Below are 17,745 nucleotides of genomic sequence, written 5' to 3' on the forward strand. Positions count from 1 at the left end.
GTTGCTACGTGGAGGTTGACGCACACCTTCACGAGATTCTACTGCATCGATCGGGATTCCAGGGAGGAGTCCAGGGTCGGCCAAGCAGTGCTGCGCAACCTGTTCGCTTAAGGTGAGCCTGGTGAGGAGGTAAGAGATGCTTCATGTTGAGTCGTTGTATTGCTTAATGTTGAGCCTTTTGCCACCTCCCGTGGTTGTGCATGTGTGTACTGCTATGTATTCTTATATTCATGAGCATGTGAATCCATGCCAGACCACATGCTGGAGAAGGAACAAGTTACTTACCTGTAACTGTTGTTCTCCAGCATGGGTTTGGCATGGATTCATATGCGAACCCTCCCGCCTACCCTTCTGCGGCTCTTCACTTGGTTATACTGCCACTTCACGTGCTACCAAATCTGAAGATGGCTGCCAGAGGCGGGGCTTAGGGAGATGGCAGGCATTGGCTGTGGTCAGTATGACGCAGAGATCAGTGATTGGTTACTACTACGAAAGACAGATCAGAAACGAAACTGATACTGATTTTTCTTTACTGAGGATTCCCAGCCTGACGACGGAATATTTATGAGCATGTGAATCCATGCCAGACCCATGCTGGAGAACAACAGTTACAGGTAAGTAACTTGTTACTTACTCACCGTAGTGACTGACGTACTCTTAGTGCATAGTCCCCTTTCCTCCATACGTCCCACCATCCTCCCCCCTAATAATACTGGTGTCATTAGGCAATGCTAAATATTGTCGACGCGTCAATGGGGACTCGGGAGTGGCGCCGGTGGGCGGAGTTGGGCGAGTGCATGCTCCCAGGGCTGTGCCCCTGCGTGCCTCTAAATCTAAAGGGGAAGAAGATTTTTCTGGTGAAAAAGCTTCTGCCTCCAGTTCCTCGCAAGGGACGCCCATACAGTATGGAGGAAAGGGGACTACGGACTAACAGTACGTTAGTCACTTCAGTGAGTTAAGTGTTCATTTCTAGGCTGACTCGCTGGTTGTCGAGCACAGGGATGAAGCAAGGCTTCTAACTGCCACAATCCCTCTCTTGTGCGGCCTCACTCCAAAACTCCAGCTGGTCACGACTGCTTCCTCTCTACTGTTAGTTCTAAATACTAAATTACCTTTGGCCTAGCCCCTTATGGGCGACTACTTGCTAGTCTCCAAATCTACCTTTGGGGGGAGGGGGGTGTGGACCACTATGCCCCCCTGCTCTTGTATCTCAGGGCGATTGTGCACTGTTACTCCTAAGTTACTATGCTATGGACACACAAACATAACCTAACACTGAGAAATTACCCTAGAAATAAGATAACAATGGACACAAATGAAAACGCACAAGTCAGTTTCAATTAGAACAATAGAATACATTTATTCATGCACAGCAAGGCATGATGCAAACACTACTATAATGCAAATCTGCAATGCAATAACGCTAAGCCTTACAGGCTTCTAACATAAGCCATCTAATTAGCTGGATCTATAATGCTAATGCATCCTAATAACAATAAATGCAAAGCGTCAGCATTCCATATTCCTCTCCAATCCACATCACACTTTTTCCCTAAGACAATCCCTGTCTGATTTCCCCTTCTCCAAACCCAAAGCTTTGTGCGAGTCTGTCCTAATTCCCCATGCACGTGTCTTATTCAGATCAATTGGGCCTCATATCAGCAATACTCCCCTCTTGCCATGTGCAAGCTTCCCTTTCTCGTCACTCGCCTCTCCAGCTCACTCTGCTAGTCTGGTCACTTGTACTGCCTCCCTCAAGCCTCTGCAAAGCTCATTGATCTCTCCCAAGCTGGTCTGCCAAGGCTGCATGCCAATGCCTCCATCAATGCCACACCAAACGCCTCTCTCTCAATGGCACCTTCCTTTCATTCGCCTCTCGATCTCGTGCCAACCACAAGTCTCTCTCCAAAGACTCCTTCGATCTCAGACATCTACATCTAAAAACTCCCAAAGCCTTACCTCTGGATATACTATTCAATGACGTACATAAATCTCTATGGTTACATTAAGCATTCACTCATCTGTCAGCATTTCTAAATCCGAGCAGTGCCTGAAAGTCTGTGATGCATGTCTTGTTCTGTTCAGTCACTGCGTGTTCTGTCATCGTGACATTTCAGCCTGTCTTGTACATACCATCTGTTACGTGTTACCATGCCATCCTCCCATCTCCCTCCATATTCCTCCATTTACCCCATTGCAATCCATCTATCCCGTCTCTCTGTGCAAAGCACTTGCTCCCTGCTGCATGCCCCCACCTTTTCTCGTCTGCGAACAACCAGCCAAGCCTGATAAGCCAGCTCTTCTCTGCTTCTAAGGCAAGAGTCACGTTATCTCTGTCTGAACAACCAAACTGTTAATGCATTCCTCATACCCCTGTAACTCAAAACATTATTTCGCAGTCCGTGGCGCTTCTCTTCTCTCTCATTTAGGATGGCTTCAAAATGCCATAGGCCTCATGCTTACTATTCTCGAATGTAGTGCCGAACGCATTCACTCGTTCCAAGCGCTATACTCAAAGCTCAATGCATACTTTTAAGTGCACACTCATGCGTGGTGTCTCTACAATGCATACATGGTACAAATAACATATCTCTACATGGCACTCCAGTAAGGCACTTAATATAACCGGCCTCTTTCTATAGCAAATGCAAATGGCTACATAATATGTGGATAATGGATAACTAATCACACCACTAATCAAAATGAATGACAATAGTTGACAAAGGCTTGGAAAGGGAAGGCTCATTATGAAGGGGAAAAGGGGGCTACAGCGTCTCAATTTAGGGCATCTCACCTCCTCTCCCTATGTTACCTCCCCCCCTGGTAGTCGTCCCACGCATATCCACCCCCCAGGGTCAGGATCCGGTTGCTTTGGCCTTTCGCTGGCCACCTAAATGGAGGTATTTCCAGAGAAAAGGGTTGAAGATACCCTCAGGTTTCTCACAATGGATAACTAAGGCCTAAACCGCAAGCCAAGAATGAACCCCTGCAAGCATAAGTCGACCGTCCATTTAGAGATTTCCTGTATTTCATAAACAGTAAATTTAAATTCAAACCTTTAATTTGATTTAAGATTCAATTGTTTTTGACAAACTGTTTTTTGACATTGCCTGTTTCTGCAAAATCTCTTTTAGATGCTAGAGCCAGCGGTCCTTGTTCAAGGTCAGGACCCATTAACTGCATCCATGCTTGCAGCAGCCCCTCCACAAGAGCAGAAGCAAATGCTAGGTAAGTGACACTGTAAAATACTTTACCCCTGAATTGACGATGCTCATATCTGGGACCGATCCACAATCAGACTTCAAGAAAACCAACCCTGATAGGTCAAGCCTTCCGACATCGACCCTCTGGAACCTTCATTTGTCAAGGACAGGAAATATTGCTCAATTCAGTGGTGAACACTACCTCTGCATGGAATGCTCTTTGCCTATTCATGCTTCCTTCATCCTCTTCTATGAAATGCCAGTCATAGGAAGCAGCTTGATGCATGTATTTTGAGTGTAATTTCTATGGGTCCTCTTCTTGACACATCCTTGCCCACATCCACCTAATCTCAAGTAATTTTGTTTTCCTGACGCTTAGTCCCTCCTGCTAGAGAATGAGTGCCTGGAGAGCAAACCTGGCATGTACCACTGTCATCATTGGTTATAATACCTTTGTGCAAGTGCCTAAAGAATGCACTGTTACAATATACCTTCATTCCTGACCCATATACAACATGAAATACACTCATGTATTGGGACAGTAACCCAACACCCAAACGCGCAGTGAAATTCCTTAGCTCAGTACTCTTACCGGACATAGAAATTGGGGTTACTTAAATGTTCCCCGCCAGTGGGTGGCCTGCTAGGAGTGGAACGTCAATTAGACTGGGTAACGGCTTCCTACTTTAGAAAGACAAGCCCTTTACAGCTTTACAGTCTAACCTGTATTAGCACTCTGAACTTGTTGTGTGGAGGCAGCAAGTTCAGAGTGTTAACACCGAAAAAGTTTCGCCTCTTAGGACCATAAACTTAGTGAATGGTCTCCAGTTGGGTAAACTTGGTGGAGGTGCAGGGGCGAGCGTTTAGGCTTTCTTTAAACATACTTTTATTGAAAAAACTCAATCACTGTTAACATATGAATGAATTGTCTCAAAACATGAAGATTAATTACAATAAAACCAGTCTCTGAGAATTGTAATCTTTTAACAGTTTTCAGCAGTGTCCATAAGGGGAGAGGAGAGGTGGATAATGGGAGGGCTGGAAGGGTATATACTACGTGAGTAGTTAATTCAATTAACTCTTATGAAAACATGTGCCTTAGTCTTCGTAACTCCAATGTCCAGCCTCAGAGAATTGGAAAAAAACCTGACAAAACTGGAGTGAGGTTACACAATTGGCATACTCTTTGAAAGGTAGATTAAAGTAAAGGTGGTCGCACAGCACATCACGTACCAGTGAACTCTACAGTATGAAGCCAAAAGTGGTTTTCTGGTGTAAAACCTATTAATAAAATGGTAGTCTTTTACAAGTGTGATTGTGGTGTTCTTTTGGCAAAGTTCAAGTTCTAGTGTCCTTGAGGATGACAGTGGAGTCTTTCTTCTCAGGACGCTGTCCTACACTGGACGCACAATGAAGCTACACAAAAAGGTTAAGAATGTCCCGGTTCCAATAATTGAGATGGAAAGTTGAACAGGGAACCAGTTACATTGTAAAGAGCTAAACCAACACAAGCTCTTGTGCTCCTTGGTGCTCTTTAGTTCATGTGATGCATGTTGGCGCAACGTTTCTGGAACACTGTTGTCCTACTGCTAGGTTCAGTTTAGGCCATCTCTAGAGGTCTTGGGATGCAAATGCCAGTGCTGTTAATAGAAAACGTTTGCATGTGCCAGGTTCAGTAAATTTGACACTGAGCATGATGTGTGTCTAACAGTCAGTCCATTATGGAGGGTAAAGGGTTTATTATGGTGGTGGCCCATACAGTTGGGATTGTGGTATAACAATTGAGGATAGAGTGGGGAGAGAGTTGAAAACATGGAAGAAGGGGATGGAGAAAGCATATCAGGGGAAAAAGAAAGAAAAGGTAAAAAGATTCATTTAGATAGATTGACAACATTTTAAATGCTTATCTATGTTTAGGTTCATGGTTTTTATTATTGTGGCCATTGAGCCCCGATGCCATGGAAAGAGGTGGGAACAGAAGTTGAAGTGCAGAATATACATGTGCTTACTAAAATTAGTAATCCAGGTAGAGGCAAAGTGGAGTTACTACTAAATGTTTATAATAACTCAAACACTGAAACGTGTTGTATGGTCCTAATTTAACTATTAAATATTGGTAAATACTTGGCAGTGCCTATGTGGTTCTGGTAAATATGCTGGTACAATAGCTCCGGGGGAGGGGGGGGCGATTGAGTGCTTGCTGCCATTATCTGTGTGCGATCTGCCGTTACCAGGTTTGAATCCCAGCAAGGCCAACTCAGCTATTCATCTTACCAAGGTCTATAAAGGAATACCAACTTCAGTGATACTGTATGTAAATATATTCTTTGTTTTGGTGAAAACTTTATATAAACAACATACTATGACTTTCACGATACAGCTTGGAGGGAGGCGAACACATGGTATAATGGCCCACCAGCCAAGGCTTTGTAGGTCCGAGCGGTGTGAGAGCCTCCGCTCGGGTGCGGCCCGTTAAACTTTGTCCGCCCTCCAGCCAGGGCGTGAAAGCCACATACACCTAGGATTTACCTGGGTTATTTTATGTTCTGTTATTTTGACGGAATCGGTGAAGTGCAACAGCTGGCCAAGGCCATCCTGGCACTGAAGGGACCATAAGTAACCAGCAAGGGCAGAGTCGGATCTGAATTGGAAAAGACGAGTCTTCAGGTTGTGCCGAAAGGAGAAATAGTTATCCATAGCCCAAGGGGGCAAATGGAAGAGTTCCAAGCTTTTGCTGCAGCAACCCAAAACAAGCATCCACCTATCCGGGAGTATTTTATACTGTTCGGGGTGCAAATAGTTTCCGATGGGAGATGAGATATGCACGAGCCCATCTCCTGCCAGAATGGGAAAAACAAAATGGCTGCCGTAATAAAAATAGAAAAGGGACTGTCCCTTTTCAGATGACTACGGCCATGGAAAACCTGTTCCAAAATTGCCCCGTCATCCGAAAAGGGACCTTGTCCCTTGTCTATATAAATGGTGGCGGCCATTTATTTTTGCTTTTATTTTTCCGTACCGCCGCGAGCGGTGAATACGGAATCATGCCCAGGAAAGGCAGATTCTGATTGGTCAGACCCAGGTGCGAACATTATAGATCGGCCTGGCTGTGTACCACCATCTTAGTTCAAGCATTTACATGGTCTCCATAAGAGCTCTAAAATGTGGCTGATGTAAGCACCGTGGCATGTAGTGCTGACCTATTTGAATGAACCAGTGATTTCAAACGTTAGTTTGAAAATGGTCCTGGAAACCTAGTAGGAAGGAGGCTAGGTTTATAGCGTTCTTAAACATTTGATAAAGTCTGCTGGGCAGATTGATCCAATCTGTTGGAGCATGAAGATATACGTTTTTAAGTATGTGTAATGGTTTTGTGAGGTGGACATTTCATTAAAAAGTTCTGCTACCTAGTTAGAATATATAGTGACAAAACATTCTAACAAAAATCCAATGAGTGTGGAGACATAATGGAAAAAATGTGTGGCATATTGCCGCCATGTTCGGATGGGCTTTTGGTGTTTAATATACAGGTAGGTTAGGGACCGAAGTAATCTGTTAGATTGTACATACTACATAGTATATCATTGCACTAACATATGGTTAACAGGAAGCTACTGTGTTGAAAAACTGCAGAAAACTAGAACCGTCAACCTTTTATTTGGAGGGTTGTATAAATGGTTGTGGCTAATGTTAGGGAGAATTCTCATTTTATGGCTAATTTCCCTCACCTAGTTAGTCCCCCCAGCAGCTTTGCTGGATTTCTGGAGTTTAATTTTTCCGCGTGGTAAGAGTGTGCCTCTTTTTCCCACTCTTATGACTTCCCACCGACTCCATTTCTGAGGCTGACTACTGTCCCCCAGAAAAGGTAAAGTTGCCATTAACTTTACCTAGTCATTTAAACCACAGATCCAGTACATCCCATTTTACATGGAGTACTGGAAAGGGTTAATCCTTAGCCCTTTTTTATCTGTACCTCCTAGAGCCGTGTTTTGCTCTTTTAACATTTAGACTTGGCTGGTGGCAGTGGTATCTACCCTAACTTTTCTACCGCGATTATACTATATAAACATGGTATTGTTTTAGCCTGTTATATTAATCCTCAAACATAAACCCGCTTGATCAAATACTCTTTCTTTTGGGTCCAGTGGGGTTTATTCGCCATTTCTTTTTGTTAAAGTCCTTCTTGCGTTTTACTTTGCGTGGCAAACCAGGTTTGCCTTCTTTGTTCACTGTCTTTTGGCGGGCTTCTACCAAGAAGCCCTCCTCCAGGCACCTGGGTGTCTAGGTGGGCTGAATGTGAGTGAGGGGTGTAGTCACCCCCTGCTCAGGGTATCCTAGGAAACCCAAGTCACATTTTGCCATGATTGGCTGAGATGGTTGTCCGGGTTGGACAACTCCCCTGCTGCGTGATTGACAGCCAGGCTGTGTGAATGGGGGATTTTCGCATAAAAGGCAGGTCTCTTGGGCTAGAAGTCAGAGAGTCGCCACTGGAACTACAAGGCACCGAAGAGAAGCGGAGAATACTGCTGCTGCAATTACCCCATACTGGTGAAGCCCTGCTGCAGTCCTGAGCTATCTGCCCTTCGAGGACCAGAGAAGATCCAGTCCGGAGTCTTCTTCCCTTGAGCCTGGTGGGGATAACCAGCTCATCTTCCACAGCCAGAGGATCCTCTTCTTGGTTTAAATCACTGCACACTGCTGTAGTGGTCTGGATAGCCATCTGAAGAGCCTCTCCTGTTTTTAAGGAGCGCACCTTTTATTCACCGTCGCTGCTGCTGGCTTCATCCCTGTGTGGTGCAGACCCCTCCAGACGTCGTCCTTGCCGAAGCTCCAGGAACCGTGGGTCTGCAGGAAACCAACAGGAACAACTGCCGTGGCACCATCCTCTTCATTGAATAAGCTACTCCGTTCTGCTTGAGGAGCTAGGGTGAATCCCTTTTCTCCTCCAAGGCTTGCCCTCATCTTCCCTCATTCTTATAAGTTTTGCTTCCTCTAAAGACAATATCCAAGTACTCTTGACAACGTTGAATCTTGAACTGTCTGTGTGATCCTCGACAACAGGAACCCGGTTCCACTTGACATTGGCTCCGGCCTATTGACTTTAGTATTTCTGTCAGCGAGTGTTCTCTGATTCTGTCTGCCTTGACAAAAGTACTTCATATGATTTTTGCCCCCAACACTCTCTGCTTAGCCCAGGTGCTAAGTGTGTTTTTCCCCCAGTAACATTTCTTACCGCGGATACGCTGTTCTTTAATACGACCGAGCTATCAAAAAGTGATTGCATATGTAATCCCGGTAACGTCTTGTTTCAAAACACCAGTCTGCTAAAACATAAGGTACTTACCTTGAGTTATTCTGTACCAAGAGAATTGGTTACTTGTAGTGTATTTTTCTTGTGGTTTTGAATTTATAGAAGTGTTGTTTTACAGATGGTTTAAAAATAAATGTACTTATATTTTTCTACCTGAAACCTTGAGTCCGTGTTTTCTTGAGTCACAGTAATTGTGGTCCCTTTGTGCAATCTCTGCCATATACTCTTAGAGATAAGCCTGGCTGCTCCGCTACTGCTACCACTTTAACATAGTAGTACAGGCTTGTACCAAAGGTGAACTTGTATTACCACTTGTAGTCTTAATTGTGTTTAGTGGTCCCTAAGGGCACTGCACAGGATTCTGCCTAACAGCTAACTGACCATTTAGGAAACCCATGTTGAATGGCCAGTGTTAAGATGGATTTCTAAACTGACCTGGAGGGCTGGAGTTTAGGAGACCACCGTAGTTTAGTGGAACAGGGGAAGCTTCTGGACAAACGAGACCAATGTACGGTAGCTTGACAGGTGGTCAAGACTAAGTCTCGGGAGCGGTGAGCGTGATGGGAAGCCCACAATGAGCACACACAGTAAAACTCCATAGAATACACTTGGACAAGTGTATATCAAAAATACATTTATTATAGGCCTTTATAACTAAACACAAATAAACCACAGTAGTAATAAGACGGTTACCACAAGCGCTTTTCAATATGTAACATATATACAAAATGCATGTTAGCCTAATGCAGATAAAAGGGGGACAACACAACCACAACCTGCAACAGAAGAGGTGAGTAAAACACAATTCTCACATTAGGCAGTTCTTCAATTCGATACCTAGCTTATGCAGTCCAGCCCTACGAAGTGGGGAGCCTTGTGCTCAAAAGTACGGCAGTATGTTAACGCACAGTTGTGTGTAAGAGCAAAAGCGGGTCCTCTTCGAGGAGATGTAGCCGTTCAGGATGGAGCAGTTAGGTGATGAAGAATAAAGCCCTAATCTTCAAGGAGGGCCTACCCTTGCAGGTAGAGAGACTTTCAGAGTTGGAACAGCAGGGGATCACAGGATAACGTAAAAAGTGGATATGCCAGGGGGCCACCGGTAAGTTATGCAAGTACTCACCGACAGTCCGGGCCAAACTTTGCCAGTCTAGTCCAGGTCACTAGTAGGTTTAACCTCTGTAGTTACAGGTCGCTCTGGCTCTCGGTGGCTGCAGGCCGAGACGATCGTCTGTGGTGGGACAGGCTCCTTTTCTCTACTCTTGAAGAAGAAAAGAAGACTGTTCCAGGAAAACTGTTCCAATGCAGCCCATCTCAGGGCACGGCGAGGCCGGTCTGCAGGCACTTACAGCGACAGTCACCACAGCGGGGCGACACAGGGACCGCAAATGCTCAGTGTGGTGCACCCTCATAAATCGCGACCCAGAGGAGCTAGGACATCGACTTGTGGCGGGAGATGGCCCAGGACCACAAGTAAGCGAGTCCCAATGTCTTGAGTCTCAACACGGGGCGGCAGCGCTCCTTTACGATACCCTGGGTTCAAGCTTGCTAGTTGCTGGAAGACCCTGGAACACGGGTAAGCAGGAGGTGCCGAGAGTAGTTGGTCCCACTACTCGAAAGAGTTGAAGCACGCTTACAGGCCTTCTTGGTATGATACAAAAGCAGGGGTCTGACAGGACAACAGCAGTGTCAGGGAGCCAAACCTTCCAGCACGTCTCCGGCAGTTACACAGGTCTGCTCTTTCATTTCAGGTTACTTGGCTCCTTCTGCAGTTTGGTGTGAACTTCAGGTGATCGACCTTGATGGATGCAGAGCCCCTTCTCTTATCCAAGATTCGTTTTGTGCTCAAATCTGGCCTAGCCAATGGAAGATATGCTCTCTTGCATGCATGCCAGGGGTGGGCCAATAGTGGCCCACAGTGGTTGCAGTCATTCAGGCCTACCAGACAGTCCAAACCCTCTTCCTGGGCACTAGCGCACATGACATGCAGGAGCCCGTGAAGGATGTGTTTTTCGTGGGAGGCTGCATGCCAAAATGAGGAATACCCGGGTCTCTTGACCTGGGGGGAAGGCAAAGGGACAAAATGGCGAATGGACAGAACAATAGACTTTGTGGCACTGCCTTTTTCAGCACTGGCCACAATCTTGGGCCAAACGCGATATTGTGCATAAAAATACTTAAAGTAAACTGCTGCCATCAGTTCGTCCTAGGCACACTTGTACAAACACCCAAAAATCCTTGGAGGGTGGCTAGTGCCATAAAACAAAAGGACCCCTATGCAAGGTATTTTAAGGTACTTGGCACATAGATAAAAAGTTAGCAAGAAATGGCAACATAGTCAAAGGCTAAGGGAAATCTAGTTTCCCAGTACTGACAACCTGAAGGATGTGTCAGTTTCCCTATAACAAATGAGCAAAAGCCCAGAGGAGTGCAGCTGAACGCTGCGCTCCACTGGAAAGTCAGGTTAGGTAAACCAAACAAAAGCAAAATGTTTGGGGGGGTCTATAAATGGAGGAAGAATTGCAACTAAGGGAAAACTTTCCTAACAGCCAGTGTTGGTTTTTTCTCGAACTCTTGAATGGTTACCTTACTACTTGATGGTGTCATTTGGTGGTTTACACCTTTGCCCTTTCACACCCTGCACCTTTTCAATGATTAAGACCACTAAGGAACCTGGTAACTTGAACATTCTTTTTTTTTTAAACTTTGTTTTTCAATAACCACACAGACAAAGCAACAAGAATAAGACCCAAGACAGAGGTTCAGTGAATCATGCTGCTTATTTCTAGTTGAGACTCGCACACTAAAACTGCCATCATCATAGCTCCCATTTCAGTTTCGTTTATTCCCGAAGGTACGGCCCATCCTCTGGCCCCCTCCTATCAGCCCACATGTAATCCTGGTCAGATATCTCCCACATCATTATTCATTCCTTGTGCCTCCTCTTCCCCATTGTCTACCACAGTCTCACGGGCCTGCATAATCGGATATTCGAATGGATTTTGTCCTCCAACGTATTCCACATCTTTGACATGTAATGTCCACAGCTGTGTACTTCGGAAAGTTTTTCGGCAGACGGCGTCCTGCATCGATGGGGTTGGGTCGATGTCACTCAAAGGCCTCCATCGAAGGCGACGTCACCGGATGTTATAAATAGGATGCACGGCACCCGTAGCCTCAGTTCCGTTTTTTCCACAAACATGTTTGCTTCAGAAACTCGCCACACCTCGTGTATTCCTGGTGAATATGTCTTCGACTCCGTGGTCTGGCTTCAAGACTTGCCGGGACTGGAAGTCTAAGATGTCGATTACCGACCCGCATCGCATTTGTTTGTGGTGCCTGGGTGAGAGTCATGACACCAACGGCTGTACCAAATGCCAGTCGCTGATTGCTAAGGCCTTGTGGGAGCGTAAGGGGAAGCTTCAGGTAGGTAGGGGTTTTAAACCGAGTAAGTCCCGTAAAACTTCTCAGAAAGGGATGTCCACCAATGATTCGAAGGGCGACTCCCCGCGTTGGAAGGAGTCCCGGGGATCTCGGTCAGGATTACAAACTTCCAGTGCCACGTGGACAACACTAAACTCATTTTCAGGCTGCCCTCAGCCACCTCCTCCCCCTATCTCATCACTGATTGCCTAACTGCCATTCAAGATTGGTGTCACCAACTATCTTTGTCTGAATGTCAGCAAGACTGAGATCCTCCTCATTGGCACACCATCACCTTCCTTTCCCCTCACTCTCTGGCCGGCCTCCGTTGGCCGCCCTCCTATCCCCACCTGCAAGGCCAAGAACCTTCGTGTCCCCTTTGATTCCACTCTCTCCTTCTCCGCCCACATTGCTGATGTAACAAAAAAGTCAAACTTCCTACTGCACCTCCTCAGAGGTATTCTTCATTTCTTCTCATTCCCCCAGAAGCTCACTGTCTCCCAAGCTCTGGTTCTCACTAGGTTGGACTATTGCAACAGCCTCTTAATCTACCTGCCTCTACTCTCCGCCCTTTGCAACTTATCAAGAACAGGACTGCAAGACTTGTCCATGGCCTCAAGCCCTGGGATCGTAACTCTCCAGCTCTGAAATTTCTCCATTGGCTCCCAGCGGATGCAAGGATTACATTCAAAACCCTCTGCATTGTCCACAAGGCTTTCTGGGGATTGGTCCAACATGCCTTCAGCTATCCCTCTGCAAATACCTCCCATCGAGCACTCCGCTCCTCTACCTCTCCCTGAGAGTCAGTCGTTTCTCAAGGAAACGGGCTGGGGGTAGACCTGTCTTCGGCCTGGGCCTTCCTCTGGAACAGCCTCCCTGCCAATCTGAAACTTGAGGCGAACCATCTCCGGTTCCGGAAGCACCTCAAGACCTTCCTCTTTGCTTCTGCCTTCTCTCCTGCAGATTCTACTCTCCCTCGACACCATGCACTTGGCCACCCTCTGACTAAGAGCCCAGGTACCTATTCATCTCGCCACCCTCACGCACTGCCTCCGGGCCACCCCTTGCACTGGGGTCTGTATCTGTACCCATACAGCCCTCCCCTTTTCTTCCTGCACTTTCAGACCTACCCGGCCTGCTGCCTTAAACCCAGCACTTGCCACTTGCTGGCTGCACTCCCATTGTTTGTTGCCTTTTTATTTATTTTATTATTTGTTTTTTCCTCCTCGCTCCGCACTCTCCTTTTGTTCCCCCTTCCATGCGCTTCTCCCCCTGCCCCTCTACCCTGCACTTGCGTGTTCTCCATGTCACTGGGCCTAGTAAAATCGTTGTTTTTGTTCTACCCTGTTCCCCTTCCCTTCCCTTGCCTTGTCGCGCTCTGAAACACTTGTGTACGAGCGCAATAGAAATAAAATATCAATATAGGTCCCAGAGTGGTTCCCGCCATTCCTCCTCGTCTCGGCATTCCAGGAAGCGCCATCACCGGTCTTCCTCCTCGGAGGATGGAGCCGCGAGGAAAGTGGCATTTCCACTAAGTCCTCGACTCTGGAGGAATGGGCTGCCTTCAGGGAGCAGATGCTGGCGATTTTACAATCCCAGGGCACAGTTCCATCCATGCCTTCGGAAGAAGCCGGCAAGGAACAGTCTCGATTCGTGGCTCGTACTCCTTCGGGCTCGACGACTCTGCGCGACTAATCGGGAACCGTCGAGGTCTTGTTCCAGCAAGACTCAGGATGTCGCAAGAGAGGTGCTTCCAGGTCTCGGTCCTCATCCCCAGTGAGACCGCAGAAACCTCAAAGCTTTGCCTTCGCACCAGCCTTCGGCGTTGAGGACTTCGACGCCTTCGGAGTCTTTTGGCCAGAATTTACTGATGGAGCGCCCTGGTGCTGTGCATCCTCCAAGGAAGGCTACTTCCATGTCTGTGAGACCTGTTAAGGACTCCAGATCCTCTGCTGTTTCAAGACAGGACTTTTACCTCCCTTTGGATGACATCTATGAGGAGGAGGAGGAGAGGTCAGATTTCGATTTTGACCCTGTTGAGCCTGATGGGGCTCCTGTCTTTTCAGGGGATAGTCAGTTGGAAGAGTTAAGGCAATCTCTTCATGATGCCAGTGGCTTGGACACTTCTTCTGAGGTGGAGTTTGGCAGGCCTGGGACTAATGCTGACTCATCCTACAGGAGACTGATGGCTAGGGTCACTGAATATCTTGGTTGGTCCAGTCTTCCTGAAGCTTTTATTCAGGATAACAACTGATATTTTGGATCAAGGTCCTTCCTCTGACCCGGTGTTAACTTTTCCTTTGACGTTGCAGAATAGGGTAGCGGCTGCTTGGCAGACACTGTAATCTCTTCCGGCAGTTATCAAATCATTAACTAAAAAATACCGCCCTTCCAGTAGCAACCCCAGCTACCTTTCATCTCACCCTACTCCCGAGAATTTTTTTGGTTCAGGCAGCTACAGTCACCTCGAGGCTGGCGACGTCCCCTACCATCCCTCCTGATGGGGATGACAAACGTTTCAACGGTTGGGCACGCAAGGGGTTTTCTGCTGGGATTATGGCGTTGAAGTCAGCCAACTCCACTTTGCCTTAGCAAGATTTTCACACACACTGTGGAATTGTTTCTCTAGCGACTGAGCATATTCCCGAAGGGGATGGGTTGCTTGCTCTCATGCAGTATGGCAAGGATGCCATGCGTGAATCCAATCAGTCGGGTTTGGACACGGCCAACAGTGTTAGCCGTTACATGGCTGCAGGCACCGTGATACGCAGATTTGCGTGGTTGCAGATGTCAGGTTTTCCTCTGGATGTGCAAGCCCGTCTTTTGAGCAAGCCCTTTGATGGCGCGCTTTTGTTTGGAAGCAAGGCAGATGAGAGCCTTGAGAGGTTGCAGTCCTCAAAAGCTGCGGAAAAATCTTTGAGCACAGCTGTGCGTCAACCTCTGCCTTTTTGTCGTAGGGGACTGCAGTCGAGGGGAGGTGCTTTTCGTTACTACTCCTCCTTTGGTAGACCAAGAGGAGCTGCCAGTCAAAGGAGTCAGGCGTAAAAGTACCCATGGTGCTCAGGGAAATAGGGGTGCCAAAGCCGCTCGGGCAGCTGCCTCTTTGCGTTCAGGCGCTGCCACAGCCGCTCCAAAACAAGCATGAGGCCATGTCCCATTGTTCGCCGGTAGGGGGCACACTGTCTCAGCATCTCGAAGAAGGGTGAGCCATTACTTCGGATGCGTGGGTTCTGGATACAATAGCCCACGGCTTCTGCCTTCTCTTCCTAATGCGTCCTCACGACTATCCACCGGGGAATCTCTTTGAAGCTTCCGGATCCGCTCGTTGTGCAGGAAAGCTTGACCCTGCTGGAGAAAGGCGCTATAGAACTGGTCCTGCTGGAGAAACGCGCTATAGAACTGGTGCCTGTAGCAGAGAGGAACAACGGATGGCATTCCCCATATTGTTTTATTCAAAAGAAAGACGGGGGATTGAGACCCATCTTGAACTTGCGTTGGTTGAACAAACTTAAGAAGGACAGGTTCAATCAAGATGGTCACTCTTTCTCAAGTCCTCCAGGCCCTTCAACTTCAGGATTGGTTGGTGTCTCTGGACCTACAGGATGCTTACTTTCATGTGCCGATTCATCCAAAGCACATAAAGTACCTAAGGTTTGCGGCTGGCGACTCGCACTTTCAGTTTCGGGTCCTGTCATTCGGATTGACCTACGACCCAGGGGCTTCACCAAGCTAATGATGGTGGTTGCAGCATATCTCGGGCGAGGTGGGATTCACGTCTACCCCTACCTGGACGACTGGCTTATCCGTGCGTGTTCTCCCTAGCAAGCAAGGGATCATCTCGGTCTCACCTGCCGCTCCCTCCACAAGCTGGGCTTCTCCCTCAATTTCAAGAAGTCGCATCTGACACCTTCCCAACAGCTCCAGTTCATCGGGGCTGTGTTGGACATGTCCTTGGGGGAGAAGGGGAGGGGGTGAGTGCTCGCCTCTCAAGGTGAGGGCTCATCACATTGTGCAGGTGGTGGACAAGTTTCAACATGCCCAGTCTCTCCTGGCTTTCGAATTCTTAAAGTTGCTCGGCCTCATGGCACCCTGCATTTTTATGGTGCCAGTGGCCGGTCTGACAAACAGATCCCTGCAATGGGTTCTTAAGATGCAGTGGTCACAATTCTCAGGCAAGATGTCGGATCCCATTCAGATTCCACTCTCGGTCTCACAGGATCTGCTGTGGTGGGTCAATGAGGGGAACCTGATGAAGGGGGAGCCGTTTTGGCAACCGTGGCCGGAGGTGACAGTAATAACGGACGCTTCCCTCACAGGATGCCAAAGATTTGACCGCCAGCGGTCGTTGGACTCTGTCGGAGTCCAAACTCCACTTCAACCTATTAGAGCTGAGGGCCATCAGGACACACTGTGCGGTGGAAGTGTGTCCTGATCATGACGGAGAATACAGTAGCCATGCATTACCTCAACAAAAAAGGGGGGTAGGGTCAATCCCATTGTGCAGAGAGGCGATGCAGCTCTGGTTCTGGGCAATCCAGCAGGGAATATCACTCTCAGCAGTACATCTGGCCGGAGAGGAGAATGCTGCGGTGGACGCTCTGAGCAGGCAGAGCCCGGTCTCTCACGAGTGGGAGTTGGCTCAGGAAGTCCCTCTGGAGATCTTCGCCCTTTGGGGAACACCACAAGTGGATCTCTTTGCGACCAGTGTGTTAGGAAAGATTTCATTTTATATGTAATTTTCCCTCCAGTTGTACACCCCCAAACCTTTTGCTGCTGTTTAAACACCATAGACTGACTTTGCCAGAGAAGCACAGCCTTCAGCTGCACTCCTCTGGGCTTTCGCTCACTTTTAATGGAGGAACTGACATGCCTTTAAAACAGTCAGTACTGGGAGACTTTGTTTCCCTTGGTCCTTTTCCAAGGTTGCAACCTTTCTGCAACATATAACAAGTGCACAATGTACCTTCCAGTACAGTGCACTTGCGTCTCTTGGTCATTTCCAAAGGCCCTAGATGGTCCCGAAGCACTTTTTAGGAGATGTGCAGATGTGTCATGGATAGTACTGGTGGCAGCTATCTTTTCTCTTATTGTTTAACCCTTTCCTGCCGAGTTAACCGCGTTTGGCACAAATAGGTGGCCTGGCTCCAAAATGGCCATGCCATGAGGTTCTTTGTCCTGTCCTTTGGCCATCTTGCCCCTTCCCCAGGTCGAACCGACCCGGGACAGTCCTTATTTGGTCATGCATTTTCCTGCGAAACACCAAGCTTTCGCCGGCTTCTGCATGCCTTGTGCGTGTGCCTCCAGGATGTGGGCTGGAACATCTGGTTCCAATGCACATCCTGGGTGCCAGAGTCTGGAGTGCTGTGAATGCCTGGGACCACCGTGGTCCATGATTGGTCCACTGTATGGAGTGTGTGTGTGAGCAGACCTCCCATTGGGTCCTCTTCGTTTTGGCGCAAAGGAGACTCTGGGTAAGAGGAGGCCAAAAACACCCATACCATGTCGTTCCTTTTAGTTCTCACTGAACGAAGGATAGGATCCAAGTTTCCTGAAACTAAGAAGCTGATTCTAGGAACCACTGGTGACCCGCTGGAAGGTTTGGCACCCAGAGCCTGCTGTCATCCTGTGGGAACAAGTCACGGCGACGATCTTTGCAGGTTTGCTACATTTGTGACCCTCTTGCCCCTGAAGCCTGCTGCAGTGAAACTGGCTTGATCCATCTGGAGCGGAGAAATCGCCACTGTCCAGTTTAGGAATCATCGCTGTATCTTCGGAACTGAAAGCCGCAGAGACGTCCTTTTTGTCGCATTC

At 47.7% G+C, this 17,745-nt stretch overlaps 1 protein-coding gene across 3 annotated transcripts in view; it reads left to right on the plus strand.

Annotated features, from left to right (window-relative positions):
• LOC138579573 (embryonic polyadenylate-binding protein-like) overlaps positions 1 to 17,745 on the plus strand; it is a 1,702,133-nt gene that overhangs the window by 1,504,438 nt on the left and 179,950 nt on the right. For all 3 annotated transcript variants that reach the window (XM_069649846.1, XM_069649847.1, XM_069649845.1), the window contains exon 13: positions 3,135 to 3,228. In XM_069649846.1, coding sequence (XP_069505947.1) covers positions 3,135 to 3,228 — 94 coding nt within the window. The remainder of the gene's footprint in view (positions 1 to 3,134; positions 3,229 to 17,745) is intronic.

This window comes from Ambystoma mexicanum, chromosome 3p (genome assembly GCF_040938575.1).
Source record: "Ambystoma mexicanum isolate Mex_15411 chromosome 3p, UKY_AmexF1_1, whole genome shotgun sequence".
Classification (NCBI taxonomy): Eukaryota; Metazoa; Chordata; class Amphibia; order Caudata; family Ambystomatidae; genus Ambystoma; species Ambystoma mexicanum.